Source organism: Nuphar pumila, chromosome 16, assembly GCF_984573655.1.
Source record: "Nuphar pumila chromosome 16, dmNupPumi1.hap1.1, whole genome shotgun sequence".
In the NCBI taxonomy this organism is placed as follows: Eukaryota; Viridiplantae; Streptophyta; class Magnoliopsida; order Nymphaeales; family Nymphaeaceae; genus Nuphar; species Nuphar pumila.
The window spans coordinates 2,048,802-2,065,011 of record NC_143264.1 but is presented as its reverse complement, the minus strand read 5'-3'; the positions used below and the strand labels follow the sequence as shown (position 1 = coordinate 2,065,011).

The following is a 16,210-nucleotide window of genomic DNA, read 5'->3' as shown; positions in this document are numbered from 1 at the left end:
ATCTAATGATTCAAGAGCTGGTCTTTATGGAACAAAGGATGTAGATCACATCTCTGCGGTTAGATTCAAGAAAAAAAACAAAAAAATCTATGAAAATCACAGTTCACATGGTAGTTCTCATATTTCCTATTCTCATATTCCAGTGACTATATATATAAAACAGATTTTATTGATTTAAAGATAAATAAAAAGTCAAAACATTCTTGTTAAAAAAGTAACATAGTATAATTCATATTTTGAAATAAAAAAGTAAAAGCAACACTTTTAACCATAAAAAGTGATTGTCAAAAATACCATTGCTTTTAAGATAGTTTGGGCATTTTAATCAGTTAAATGCATCTAATGGTATATATATATATATATATATATATATATATATATATATATATATATATATATATATATATATATATATATAAAATGAGTGTGTGTGTTTGTGTGAGGGGCACTCATTTACATTACTATCTACTATATATATACATCCAATCAAGTCCAACATGGCTTGCTTGCTAATATCTCACCTTGAATCATATTTATTGGCATACAAATATAATTTTTTAAGGAATGAAATTAGGTACACTGAGCTGGCGATCTTTTAAGCTCATTGCTTCCACTAAACACGAGAGAAAATTCAACCAGAGCACCACGTAGTGGCTCCCTCTATTCAAAAGGGCAGATCACCCAACCACGTGTATAAACAAACGATGCATCACATCTGTAAGGTTAGATCATCCACAACAGAAAAAAAAAAAAAAAAGAGAAAACCAACATTTTCTATTAGATTGTATATACAACTGATTATACACACACACCATGAAGTATTGAATGTGCTTTTTAGAGCAAACACACTGCCCGCCATGGCGCCATCAATCAAGCTGATGCACGCAGAGAGAGAGAGAAGCAAAGTTTCTAGTCATGCATAGTCCGTTATATAGAATCACACTTTTGAGTATCCTTGCAAGCAGTAATGAAAAAGAGCAAAGTGTAGAAAGAGAAGAGGAAAACCTCTAACATCTGATGAAATCAGGCTGCAACCTCGTAGCTTCTAATGAAATCAGGCTGGTTGGTGACAGACCTTACCCACGCCCACTTGTGGTCCATTGGATCAACCACGTTTTTAGCTTCTGCAACATGCTCAACAGAAATGTAAGCGTAGTTGCCATTGATTGGCCCGGGCACGAAGCCGGTGTATCCCGCCATCACTCCGTGTATAGCCGAGTGCGCCAACAGAGTGCAATACAGATTATCCGTTGCATTCGCCGGCACTGCTCGGATCATGTAGGTAGGATCTATGTACTTGACTGTGAACAATTCTCCAGCATGTTCCCTATTCCACCACCGATTCAGCTCAGACTTCAACCAATGCCCCACATCCAGTAGAACAGGGTTGCCCGACTCATCCCTCTGTGCCTTCTCTGATTCGGACCGTGGAATCAAGTTCTGCCCAGCTCCTTCTGCAACAACCAAGACGGCATGCCCGTTCTCTTTCAGACACTCCTCAAGGAAATTGAACAGACCACCTTTTCCCTCCAAGTAGAAATCATTTTCAGGGATCAAGCAGCAGTCTACGTCACGGCTGCTCAAGGTTGCATTCAGGGCAATGTGACCAGTGCTGCGGCCCATAAGCTTCACCAAGCCAATGCCGTTCACGGCACTCTCAGCCTCCACATGTGCTGCATTGATCGCTTGTTGCGCTGTCTCTACAGCAGTTTGAAAGCCGAAGGACTTATCAATTATCCCGATATCATTGTCCACTGTCTTGGGAATTCCAGTGACAGAGATGCTTAGTTTTCGTTTTCGGATTTCGTTAAAGATCTTGACGACGCCTTTCATTGTGCCATCACCGCCAATTATGTAGAGCTGTTGAGAAGAAGCAACACCATGAGCACCAACCAAATTCTGTTAAGACTAGAAACCCTTTACCTATGTTACGGGCACCAACAGAACGCAGAGCTCTCTGTACTTTAAAATATGAAAAAAATATAATGCAAGGCCACAGTTGATTTAGGATTACACAAATTGTCAGCATCATTCCCATTAATAGAATTTTTTGTGTTTTTGACAACAAAAAAGAATTACGGATTCCTGACGGTGTTCATACCGATGTACCTAATTTTTGTTATCTCGAACTAATAGTAAGTTTGAAAGTGAAGAAAACTATGAATACATGACAGCAGCTTGTGTAACATCTCGGTCTGAGACCTCTAGAGTTAAGGTCTGGTTGGTATTACTTCTCAAAGAAAAAGTATATAGAGTTCACACAGAGAAAGCATGGCTAATTTTTTTTTTCTTTAATAAGGTTCATCATTCATAACATACGAAAATAAAGATTACATGAATGTTCAATGACAAGAAATAAAACTAACAAATTCTCTATTGTACAATCGAAGTAGTTGATCACGTCCTGCCTCCGCTCGTGTACCTAGAACCTATAATTATAATTATCAAAGGAAGTGAGTCTACAACTCAGTAAAGAATATTTATAAGCAATAAATGACTTGACTTGCAACTGTAATGAGCTCTAAACCCTTAATCTGAGTTTAATTTTTGACACACCACACAAGGTTTGTATATTTCAAAATTTCAACTTAATTCTCTCAATCTAATCCTCATTCACAACAGACTATAACACTAGGTCGGCTATACCGATCATAAACGTTTATAAGTCTAGCAACCCGTGTAGAAAACTTTAATTCTATATTGTTAGTCAGACTATGAACCATACGCTCTCAGTGATTCTTTGATTATAGGCACTGCAGTGAAACAACAAGGAGGATCCCACCGATAACTAGCCGAAAGGCTCAAACTCGGCATGATTCATGCTACATCCTTAACATAAATGACTTTCAACCATCTATGGTTGCCTAGAGTTCCAGATATTGTGTGAATATAAAATCTTAAGTCATATCTTAAGTTCATTCCTTAAACCTCACTCTCAAGCTCGTGTTTCACTCGTTCTCCCACGAGAGACATCATGAAATAATCATGACGAGTCTCATTCTCAATCTCAAAATTGTATTCGGGTTCACACTTTGTATCATACTAAGCATGCAACAAAATTCAGTCTCTACATCGTTAAATCATCGGCGGCTCACTCTATATGATAGTTGCACTCTGGCCGCAAACCAAGTAGACCTTTCTAAAGGTTGCCACTTTTGAGATTTAAGGTGTTAAGCATGCTAATAACAATTTAAATTCAAACATTATGGCTAAACTTAAAGGACTAAAGGCTAATCACAATTTTCATTACAATGCATGTCATTCAGATCGTATAACATAGATATGCTGTCAAAAGAAAATCTTTTTTTCTAGTATGCATGACATCACGATCGGCATGTGTACACATTCATCTTATTGCAATTAACTCATGCATAATCATTATATGCTTATTATGTTCACACTAAAAGAGATACATTTCTAAACATGCTAATATACAACAAACAATGCTAACATACAACGTAACATGATTTTTTTATAACTAAGGTTACTTATAATATCCTTTACCTCGAATGTGAATATTGTACTTTAGTCGCAATCGAGTCTCAAATGACTCTAACAATATAATCAGATCATCACACAAGTATGTTCATATTAATACACATGCATTATTTATATTTTGACAAAATTACCAAAATACCCTTCTCAAGGTAATCTGTCAATCCTCAATTTTTTGTGCCCCTGGTTTGGTCAAAAGCATAGAACATAAAGACTCTTCTCTATGATACAAATCCAATGCACCAAACCTCACTAAATTCTAAGTTTAGGGTGCGAAGTTATGCCTGTTTTACTTAATTAGATATTGGGTACACACAAGGGTAATTTGGTTATTTCAACTTGTGATTTGACCTAACTCATCCCAGGTCAAAATAGGTTTGGTCCGAGTTTAGAATATTAAGTTTACTGAACCTTTTCCAGACCCAACTGGGTTTGGGTTCAAGCTTAATTGAATTTTAAAAAAAAATCTATAATGGATCCACTTACTAACAGGTGTGGATCCATATCAAGTTTGGTGTAACTAGATTGAACCCAACTGTTCCAACTGGGTTCAGTTCTGTCTTACTGAGGGATAGACCGGACTAGTTCAGTTCTGTCCCAATCAAGAACAGACTGAACTGGATCCAAAACTGACCCATCCAGCTATGGACTGGATTCAAATCCAATTATATGTTGGATCCAGAACTGATCCAAATAATCTCAAATTGAATCAAGATTCAGTTCTGATCTGGATTCAGGACTGATTCATCAAGCTTCATACTAGGTCCAGACCCAGTTCCATCTAGATCTGGTTCAACTTGGATTGGTTCAAGTCAACTGGATCGAACTGGACCCAGACTCGGTCTGGTCGAGTTCAATCCAGACCCAAACAGAGAATCAAGACCTGACTCAGTCTAGTTTCGTCAGAACCGGTTCGGTTGACAAAGTCAGGTTTGAGACTCGTTGACTAGACTCGATCTGGACTGATTCAGACCAAGTCGGTCTCGGTCAGACCAACCCAAGACACGGCAGACCGAGTCTGGTTTACCCTCTAGACCGAGTCGGTTCTGCCGACTCTTGGGTTGGGGTTAAGGCGAAAGAGACACAACCCCTTCTCGACCTCCACCCTCCCACCACAAAGGTGGCCAACAACCTCTGGTTGTTGGCTCTCTCTCTCTCTCTCTGCAATAATGCCTGACACTCGTAGTTGTCGGTTTTCTCTCTACAATATGTCGACAACCACTTCAAAAAAAAAAAGGATTAAGGAAGAACAGGCAGAAGGCGTACCTGCTGGTGGTGGCTCCTCCTGGTTGAGTGGTTCAGTGACTCTCTCTCTCTCTCTCTCTCTCTCTCTCTCTCTCTCTCTCTCTCTCTCTCTCTCTCTCTCTCTCTCTCTCTCTCTCTCTCTCTCTCTCTCTCTCCTTTTGGTGGGCAGAGGAGTTCAAAGCCCTCATGGCGGGTGAGGATAAGTCTCACCCTCCCACCCTACGATCATTGGGGGAAGAGGTTTATCCTCACCCCCTTCCCGCGACGAGTGGGGGAGACTGTTGGGGAACAGTCTTCCCCATTCATTCACAGACTGAGCTAACTCTGAAGTTTTGATTCAAAAAAAAAAAAGATGAAGAACTAAGGAAATGGCATACGCAATTCTGCATGCATGATTTAGTTAGCAATGACGACACTAATTCTAATTCTACCAAATGTTGACTCAAAATTAGAAAGGCTAGCATCATTCCAAGATGGAATCTATTCTTTTTTTTCTTTCCCTTTTATGAAAAAGTGGGTGGTGGTAGGGATGGCAGTGGACTGGGGCGAGGGCGGGGGCGGGGGGCAAGGTCTCCACCCCCGCCCCATTTCAAAATCTGAACCTCCATCCCCGCCTCTATCCCTGCACGGGGATGGATTTTAACCTCCACCCCCGCCCCGTTTCAAAATCCAAACCTCCATCCCCGCCTCCATCCCCGCACGGGGATGGATTTTAACCTCCACCCCCGCCTCCATCCCCGGTTTAAACGGGGGCGAGGCGGGGCGGGGGCCCGTTTACCCTTAGTTTATAGTCATCCCTTACAGGATTGGGGACGGGGCGGGGCGGGGCTAGGTGGGGATTGGGATGGGGCGGGGCGGGGCGGGGAAAAGGGTAAGTCCATCCCCGCCTCCATCCCTGCACGGGGATAGATTTTAACCTTCATCCTCGCCTTCATCCCCATTTCATGCCCTTTATCCCCGGTCCAAACGGGGCGAGGCGGGGCGGAGCCCCGTTGTCCCCCGGTCCACTGCCATCCCTAGGTGATGGTAAGGAAGTGTTTGGTTGCATATTTAGGAGAAGTGCATTCTAGATAACAATAGGTAACACATAATTTTATCTCACCCACATTTTTCTCTATGGGAGGAAAGAAAATCCATAATTATACTGTCATACAAAACAGTGAGAAGTATCCATGCTTTTATCCGATTATCATTTTGAGGGCCCATTCAAACACCCCTAAGAGTAATGAACCAAATGTTCGTAAGATTTTGAAAAGGCTATCCTCACCATGGTGCAGGAATAAAGCATAATAATGACTTTAATCATTGTTGATACTCATTACACGAAATATTCTTGTCGGAGATTAGTGGTGTCCACAGAGACTTTCATATTCTTGCTTATAGTTTAAGCAAAACGTATCAATCTTCAACCTCACACACTCAGACTAGAGAGAGAGAGTCATCTTCCCAAAATAGCCTGATGGGAAATCAAATAAAGCAATCAAATTCAATTATTAGTGCCTAATCCATCATTTGGGACTACTGAATAAACATAACCAATCACAGCAGGAAAAAAGTGAGAACTCATCTTCCCAAAATACATCAATGGGCATTAACCAAAACACCAAACAAAGCAAATCAAATTCAATCGTTAGTGCCTAATCCATCATTTGGAACTACTGATTAAACAGAACAAACTACAGCACAAAAGAATGAAAGAAACCAACAGAAAACATCATCTACTAAAACTCAATAGTATCAACATCACCTGATTAAACCCGCGCCTTTCGATCGAATCCATGATCTTCTCGAGATCGAACCCGCCCCTCGATGTCTGGAGCACGGTCCCACCATGCTTATGCCAGTTATCCACCAGCTTGGGGTCCAATTTGATCGGCTCCGACGAGTAGAACCCCCGGTAGCCGGCGCGTACGCCGAAGATCTCCCGGACGCCGTAGAGGTCCCAGAGCCCGACGACGAGCTCCCGTATAACAGTGTTCATGCCGGGGCAGAGCCCGCCGCAGGTGACGATGGCTGCCTTCACCCGCGCTGGATCGAACCGAATCTCCGGCCGGGGGCCGGCGCGCGGGTAGAGCAGGTTCGGCGTCGATTTCTGGAAGGGGACGCCGGAGAGGTCGAAGAAGTTCTGCTGTACGACGACGTCCGACGGCGAGAGGTAGAATCCGGCGGTCGGGTGGTAGAACTGGTTGCTCTCCAGAGGATTGGGATAGGAAGGGAGGTCCGAGAGGTAGTCGGAGAGCTGAGCGACCTTATCCATTTTAATGGGCATCGGCAGAACGACCGCCAGGTGGTTTTCCGGCGACCCATCCGAAAGGTATTCCGGTTTTCCGGCGGGTTCCCGGCAGGTGTTTCTGAGGGTTTCCTGGATCTGGCCCTCCATGGCAGGCAGGGAATGCTTCAGAAGAAAGAGTTGGAAGCAAATTTGAGTTGGAAATGGGAGAGGTCGGGTCTCATATAAAGAGCAAGGTGGAGATTGCCACGTGTCCACAATTGAACACGTGGACGGTTCAGGAAAAGCAATGATTCCTTTAGCGTGACGGGGACTCGGCGGGGGTTAGACTGGAGTTTGGGGCCCCGTGCAAACGGGTCGGATCCGGGCCGAAACATTTCACATTCAAATTTGAATCCGAATCAGACCCTATGAGGTAAGGTTGAATCTAGATCTGAACTTTACGTGTTAATATAGGGTCCAGTAAAAGAATTACAAAAGCAAGTTGTTTGCATGTAAAAAATGCAAAAAGGATCAGATTTTGATCTGAAACAGAATTAGATCTAACTTATAATGTTGATCTAAATCCGATCCAAATTCAAAACATATTCCGATTTAACAGGCCTGATTATGATCCAAATGCACATTTGGATATACTTTAAGGACTCGAACTCAAAAATAACAATCAGACTCAGATAAAGTATCCAACAGTATCTGGTCCGTTTGTACCCCTGTTTATTGCGGTGAAAATGATTTGGTTTGGCCCAGACTAATGTTGATGGAGGTTTTTATCCAACTCTTTTTGCACTGAATCCGGATCTTCGAGTTAGATTCCAAGAAGCGGATTCAAGTCCAGATTAGATGTTTTTCCATATGGTAATTGGTGTCAAACAAGAAAACGATACTTAATCAAGAAACCAAATATGAAACATTCTAATAATTAAAAAGCAAATCCAACGGAAACTCCAATCAGATAAATGATTCCAATAATTAAGTTAGAAAACCAACACCTTGGATCCAAGCAGAAGGTCCAACCAAGCCGGATCCATTTTTCACTTCGACTAATCGCCCGGCCAAGTTTTCTTTCAAGCTTGGACATGGACCATTTTCTAAGAGGCCTCCCGAACTGAATTGGATTATGACCATTTTGATTAGGTTGATTAAAACCACATTGATTTGGAGTCATATGAACCAAAATCAGAAGTGAGGCCCCTTGTGATATTGATTCTCATGATTCTAATTCTCACATAAATGAGAAAACTAATAGCATTTGCCTTTTGCAAATGATAGTTGGTTTCTTCCCAATTATTTTCTGATGTTTGGTTAGCCAATGCCAATGAAATTCATTCTCTCATTTGCGAGGGTGTGAAACTCATAAGATGCTATCAAACATGCCCAGAATGTACTTTGAACAAGTTAAGAAATTTAATCTAATGGTATTGGTTAATGTTCAAGAACTGGTACCGTGCAATTTTACTTCAAATGAATATTTTTACAGTTTCAAAAGGCTTCAATAAAAGTTCATTTTTACAGATTTGTGGCCCCCTCTCCGCAGCTCTGCCTCTACCCGCGACCCACAGCAAGCCCCCCCCCCCCCCCCCAATCTCTCTCTCTTTCTCTCTCGCTTTGCTCCCAGCCTTTCTCCTCCCCGTGACCCTACCTGTGGGCCCCTGTCTCTCTCACCCTCGGCGGCTTTGCCTTTGCCCACGACCCCATAAGCCATAGCGGCATCTCTCTCTCTCTCTCTCTCTCTCTCTCTCTCTCTCTCTCTCTCTCTCTCTCTCTCTCTCCTTTTTTGTGTATCTCCTTCCCTCGATGTCCCCACCACACAGTGGCACAACTATCAAGTACACCACACAGGATAAGATCTATTCTTTCTCTATCTCTTGTGTTTAGGGCATAAGTGCACAATTGATTATATAGGAATTAAGGTTTTGATTAGCATTTAAGTTTAAGGTTTTTTTTTACTTTTTTCTCAATTAGCATTTAAGTTTTTAATGAGATATATATTAATTAGTTTTTTATATATTTTTTAATTAACATATACATGATCTTCATGCTTGATTTTAGCTGGAAATTTGAGGGTTTTGTTATTTTTTATTTTAATTAGTTTATGTATGAAAATTATGAATGATGTTTGTTAGGATTGAGGTTTTTATTTAGTTTTTTAATAACATGAATATTTAATTAGGTCTTAGAGTTATATATATATTAATATTATTTAGATTTTATTTTGTTTTTAAATAAGATAAATATTAAATTTAAGTTTTTTTTAATTAATATTAAAGATGATTTTATATGTTTGAATAACATGAGTGCATAATTAATGATATAAGAATTAGGGTTTTGATTAGCATTTAAGTTTATAATTTTTATATTTTTTCAATTAACTTTTAGGTTTTCAATGAGATGGATATTAATTAGTTATTTTTTTATTTTTTTATCAACATTATACATGATCCACATGCTTTATTTTAATTAAAAATTAATTTGAGGGTTTTGTTATGTTTTGTTTCAACTAGTTTATGTATGAAAATTATGAATGATGTTTGTTATGATTGATGTTTTTATTTAATTTTTTAAATACCATAAATATTTAATTAAGTTTTATAATTTTTTATGTTTTTAAGATAAATAACTAATGTATGTATTATTATGTTTTTTAATTAACATTAAACATGATTCTACATACTTGAATATCATAAGTGCATAATTGATGATATAAAAAATAAGTTTTCGATTACCACTTTTGTTTAAAGATTTTTATTCTTTCAATTAACAATTAGGTTATTAATGAGATGTATATTAATTAATTTTTTTTGTTACCTACATAGAGAAAAGGACGTATTTGAAACCATTAGCAATGAATCAATTATTAATGATTTTCAAAATATGAAAATAGATGAGGCTAATCATAAAAAGCATTTGTTAGAGTAACTATTTGATGTTAAATATGTTTGATGTTCCACTTAGTTTTGAGTGACTTATATTTTTTTAATTATTCATAAAATATTTATAATGTTCTTCATAGATTTTTTGAAAGATTGAATAATTAATTATCTATTCATTTATAGGATATTTGTATTCCTTTATTATGTCTTGCATAATGCATTTCTAGATCGAAACTTGAGCTAGGGTACTTTCTTTAATCTTTATATTAAATAAAACTAAAATTTGAAGTATACAAATATTATTATGGTACTTTGTTATTCTTAAATAACTTTTTTTATTACTGAAAACATGTTTAGTCATTTGTGCCGACCCTAACTTAAATTTCTGGCTCCGCCATGCTCACATTCATCAAAAACTTACAATAATCCACTTCTTCGTTCCAAATCCATATTTCTATTGGCAGTTTGGATGATCCGGACCAGGTAAAATGCTTGGGTGCCAATTAAGAAAGTAGTAGATAAAGGCCAACATGGATCTGCATTGGGATTTTGTTGAATTTTAGTTGGAGGTTAGCAGACATGCTCTCGGGTCCAAGTTAGCATGTCAGATCCAAACCCGCCACAACAACTTTTACATGTAAAACTTGTTAAAAGTAGATATACATATGTCAGAGTTCTGACGCATGCCTGTACAACCCAGTCTGTGTTGTTGGATATGAGTGGTATATATCCAGACTCGCAATGAATATGGGAAGGTCTTGTTGGATCCCGGTGAAATCAGGTAAAAAATATCGCCAGAGATCCAAGTTGAAATTGGGTCAAACCTGACTTGTTTTACCTTTTCCACATGGAAATAATAGATTTTTCCCCTTTTTGTTGCATCCAGTACATCACAGGGACTCCCATTTAACTGGATCTGAAGCTTCATTTTGAGATCCTAGTTAGATCCGAACCAGAACAGGACTCACCATTCTTAAGTTGGAGACAACTCAGTCAATCATGACCAGATATAATATGACAAGTTTTGTACTTGAATGTAGAAAAACACTTAAAAATTTATGATTTTGTCATCCCCCCCCCCCCCCCCCACCCACCCACACACACACACACACACACACACACACACACACGCACAAATATATATATATATATATATATATATATATATATATATCTCAAACTGTTGGAGAAAAATGTGTGTTTGATTTTTTTCATAAATTTTACAGTTATTTCCTATTTTTCAGAAAATTTTAAAGTTTATTTAAAAAAATGGAAGATGGATTTTTTGAGCTATTTGAATGATGATGTGTGCACGAAATCTTTTTTTTTTTTAAGTTTTTATGTCCTATATTGATCATTTTAATATTTAGAAGTTTGAGTAATTTTGGAAGCCTACACTTTCGAGTCAATTTAAAATTTTTTATTTCTTTATTAATACACAAGAGATTTAAAATTTTGGGGGAAAATGCTTAATTTGCAGTAGTTTTGATGCATAAATATACGGGTGCAATCAATTTCTTATTAAAATCGATAAACTTCTGAATTTTCTTTAGGATTCCTGTGTCCTTGCGGCTTCAAGATAATATATATATATATATATATATATATATATATATATATATATATATATATATATATATATATATATATATATGAGAAGAAGCGATCTTTCTATTTATCCCATGTTTTTTGCTACACCAACGCAACTTTTTGGACTTGACTCGGTTTGCCTTAAGAATTAGGTTCAATGAGCCCAGTATGTGCCAAACTGGTTTAAGTATCCAAACTGCTTATGAATAGAGAAAGCTCAGCCTGGTAATATATATTGTATACTTTATAAGTATGTTATATAGGGTAACTTAATACGTAGATTTTCATAGGTTGTTTTTTCTTTAAAATTGTACTGTTTGAATGCGATCTAGATGCTTGGTTTTATAGAAACAAACTCTTAGATCATCTTATTATGATGTATAAGAAGGATCTTTGAAGGATTGAAAATCAATTGCTCAGAATTTTCGTAAATATTCAAGCACACAAAATCACATTTCTTGATCTGATTATAATGATGTAATAATCTATTTCAAGCAAATGGACCACGCCGAATGCATCTAGAGGGTTAGATTTGCAAAAAACCAATGAAAATCTTGGTTTACACTAGTTTATATATTTTGTTGGTTCACATATTCTAGTTTTTCATGTTATATATATATATATATATATATATATAGAGAGAGAGAGAGAGAGAGAGAGAGAGAGAGAGAGAGAAGTTCCAGTCTTTGTCTCCAAGGCTACACCAGACCTCTTTAAACAATATATTTATATGTGTTTTTTACTTAATCTAAATGCATAAATGTGATCCAATTTTGATGATCCAATAGATGATTTCAAGCAAATAAGCCACACAGAATGCATCTGGAAGATTAGATTTGCAAAAAACCCTATGAATCTCGGTTCATACTAGTTTATATATTTTGTTAGTTTACATATTCTAGTTTCTCTTGTTATATATATAGAGAGAGAGAGACTAATGCATAAGTTTCTGGCCATTTGACCCTTTTAAAAAACATATTTACATGTATTTTTGGCTTAATCTAAATGCATAGATGTGATCTATATGTTTATTTAGTAGAAAACATGTATTGATTTAAACAATTTCATGTCTAGATAAGTTTAAATATGATTTTAGTTGAATAAAAAAAATCCATAGTTTTTATTACATCAAAAACTTGATTAACTAAAAAGAATTCATTCATGTTAAATAGGTTTATTTACACACAAACAGTGGTAATAATCAAGGTTCGATTCTCATGGGTGTTGTCCCTCTGAGCAAGCTAAGACGTAGCATAGGCCCTAGGGCAGGGGTCCTAGCCTCGGAGTTTATGCTGCTGGCACGACAACTGTAGGTACATCAGGCTGATATTATAAATGATGTACATAATACCACTGTTTATGATATTATAAATCAACTATTACATAAGTTACCCTTATCACCTTTTAAAATCACTACTACTTACCATACTTTATTAGGAACAAAATACTACACTCATTCTTGATCATTATCTACTCTCATGGCAATACAAGAAGCGAAAAAAGGCTTTCAACATCTATTTGTGGCCTTCAGTGCTGCAGAGTTGGGCTTTCTAGACTTGGAGATTAAAGTTGTTGTTTCCACTCCTTCACACTCATAGCACCATAAATATTGCTAACTAAATATTATTGGAGTACAGAAACTACATTGAGTTAGATTGCCATTTGTTTACAAATGGTGGTACTTTGAGGGTGTCTTCATTTTTCTCATTACCTTAGGTACCCTAATAATCTTCAGCTTGCTAACTTCTTCAATGAAACCCCTAATGTCTTTTGCAATCCCTCTGATGGCAAACTCAAATGAGACCATGAATATTTTGTGGAGCTATGCATTTCATATTGTACAAGGTACTAGGTCATTTTACATCATTTGTACATATGACCTCTGCTATACTTTAGGAATATTTCTATCACATTATCCCCCCTTCCAACTTTTGTATGTAAAATGGGCATCACATTTTCAATGGTAACAGAGAATGCAGGTAAAACTGCCCTGCCTTTATATCTTTTCTTCATAAACCTAAGTCAAAAAAAGCACATCAAGTGAAATCTCTAGGCCAGTTCCTTCTTGACAACTCAAGTGTGTCCTTGTGTAAGGAAGAAGCTTGCTTTAGCTACAGCTCATGGAACATTTCAGAAAAGCACCAAAATTTAGTTTCACCAGAAATTTACAATCCACTGACTGTTTGAGGGTTAGCTACTTGGTTTTTCTTAGGTAATAGCAAAGTTAATGTCACTGTATATTGAGTGAATCATAGAAACTGCCCCAGGCGTAGAGACCTGGCTAAGCCTGCCGTATTTATGATCGTTGTCCTGTCAACGTAAAACTCTGAGGGCTTATCCCTCAACCCCAGAGAGTCACCAAGATTCAGCTTACGCAGGGGGTGACGCCTATGTGATTTGAACCTAGGCTGCCCATCAAACGTCCTACGCCCTGGCCATCGCACTACGTCAAAACCCTTGGGTCTAAAAAAAACTATATTTTTTCAATCATAAAATTTTGGTAAATTGTGAACCATCAATTATTGAAGCACTCGAAGATCTCATCCAAGCAATACAATTGGATGATTTTTTTTCCTTAGGGACTTGGGTCATGTCGAGACAAAGAATATCCTATTTTCTGACTGGGCCTAGCATGGATGAGCCTAGTGGATCAGGTTTAAAACGGGTCAGAGTAGAACTCATATTCAAGTTCTTGTTGGGTTAAACCACCACGTTGGTGGTGGTTTACCCACGATGTGGGTAACGCTTCCCCACATCAATGTATTCCTTCCGTTAAACCTGAAATCAGAGGGAACGGTTACTCAACCGTTCCCATTTCGTGGCTTATAAAAGGGTTTCATGAGCGACCCTTTACATGAGCGCATACAGAAATTTCAGTGAGGGAAAAGGTCGACTCACCGGTAGCTTTCAGAGGCCTGCGCTCTTGGTGGCTGCATACCGGCTGAGTTGAAGATCGTCTCTCTCCGGCAAGCACAACAACTCGTTAATGGCGGCATCAGGTAAGCTCTGTTGTTTTCTGTTTGTGATGCAGGGCCATCGCCACGCTGTGGGATGCCGTTTGGTTGCCGTCGCCGGAAAACCCAACATTGGGTTATGGGCCCACACACCACGCTTCTGCTGCGCGGTGTGATTTAGGCAGTCCAGCAAAGCAGGTCACCGTGGGGTGACGCTGCTGCTGGTCGCCGGAATCCGGCGACAGACATGCGAATAAAAAAAAAAATCACTTACCTCTGTTTTTGGGGGTTTCCTGTCGGCGAGGACCCCGCCGGCGTTCTACTCCTCATCCGCCATTTAAAGCGTGGTTGGGACCATCGCCGGCGACTATTGAGTCGCCGGATTTCAGAAAAATGCTCCTGTCGTTCCCAAATTTTCACTGGCGGATGAATGGTTGCTTTCGCCGGAGAAGGAGCGCCATCAGGTGGTGGCATTGGTCGCCGGCGGACGGCGGCATTGGTCGCCGGCAGGCGCCGGCGTTGATCGCTGGCGTTGATCGCCGGCAGGCGCCGGTGTTTGGTCGCCGGCAGGCGCCGGTGAGTGAAATACGAAATAGGGTTTTTTTTTCAAAAATCCCCATTTCTTATTTCACGAGTATATCGGGATCTTTTTCCGGATCCATGTCTTAACCGGGTCTGACCCGGATCTAGAAAGGTCCAGGCACTATTTGGCCTGAACCAGATCAGGGACTGACTCAGCCCCTTTTCGGGACCGGTTCAGAGCCGTTTTTGAACGTTTCCTTCCAGTTTCTCACCGGTTCCGAGATGCTAAGACCCTGTTTTCTTAAATATAAGAAAATACAGGGATTTTGGCATACGGTTATAAGGTTTTTATGAGCTTTTGTTCATACTTGACCCGGTTCATAAGGTTCAAAACCGGTTCGGACCCTTGGATGACCGGTTCGGGGCTGTTTCAGACCGGTTCAAAGTGTTTTAAGATCGGTTCGTGATACATATGACAGGTTCATTCAGTTTTAGAATCATTTTGAGAGTCATATGTCTAGTCCATTCGGTTTACGGACTATTTTAAGTTATTTTTTTATTGGCATTAAGGATAGTCAGATAACTTAGTGTATTCATGTCACCAAAGTGACTGAATACACGTATGTTGTCAAAATATGATATTATCATATGGTTTTAGTCAATATTAATGTTGTACTTATATTCATGAAACAAGAAACGACCCAAAGGTAGTTTTATCGTGTTTGGAATTTAAGTAGAGTAGAATAAGGTAAATGTGTCGAGATACATCACACATGAGTATCCAAAGGTACCTTGTGTTGATGGTCTAACTTCACAAGAACCTTAGTTTTACCGAATATGGTCGGTAGGCGAAGTGGTTTCGCGTGTCAGAGCTCTTACCAAAGTAGTACTCTGATGACCCCCTTCACTCGCCTGGAAAGAAGCATATCAAGGGCCTTTATTATTTTGCTTTTTCCACTAAAGTTTTAGTCTCGTATGAATGATTCCTGATACGTGTCTTTTGTCATGCAGTTTCTAGTTCTGTGATTTTAGATGACTCTAGCTCTATACCTTTTCTAGATGGATCCAATTTTAATGATTGGAAAGAAACTGTTCACTTTGCATTAGGGTATATGGATCTAGATCTGGCCCTAAGGATAGATGAACCTGCTGCCCTCACTGATCAGAGCACTGCTGATCAAAAGATTGCTTTTGAGAAGTGGGAGCGCTCGAATAGACTTAGCTTGTTGCTTTTGCAATCTAAAGTAGCTAAGAACATTCGAAGTGCTATTCCACAATGCAGAACAGTAAGGAAATTCATGAAT

General features: G+C 38.8%; 1 protein-coding gene across 2 annotated transcripts; it reads right to left on the bottom strand.

Moving 5' to 3' along the window:
* Positions 1–749: 749 nt before the first annotated feature.
* Positions 750–7,158, bottom strand: PFK2 (phosphofructokinase 2). 2 transcript variants are annotated; one of them, XM_089991818.1, is made up of 2 exons: positions 6,488–7,158; positions 750–1,899 (listed from the first exon to the last, which is right to left on the bottom strand). In XM_089991818.1, exons 1-2 carry the CDS (start codon positions 7,118–7,120, stop codon positions 1,024–1,026), a joined length of 1,509 nt encoding a protein of 502 aa, XP_089847944.1. In that variant the 5' UTR covers positions 7,121–7,158; the 3' UTR covers positions 750–1,023. The 2 variants fall into 2 exon arrangements, with proteins under 2 accessions (XP_089847944.1, XP_089847945.1); XM_089991819.1 differs by having other exon boundaries at positions 750–1,860.
* Between the last annotated feature and the right edge of the window lie 9,052 nt (positions 7,159–16,210).

What these genes read in the sequence shown, in the direction of transcription:
- PFK2 (XM_089991818.1), bottom strand. Translation starts at nt 7,120, where the DNA reads ATGGAGGGCCAGATCCAGGAAACCCTCAGAAACACCTGCCGGGAACCC. An exon ending in AAAGGCGCGGGTTTAATCAG is followed by an intron (nt 1,900 to 6,487) that starts GTGATGTTGATA and finishes TAGTCTTAACAG; the next exon opens with AATTTGGTTGGTGCTCATGG.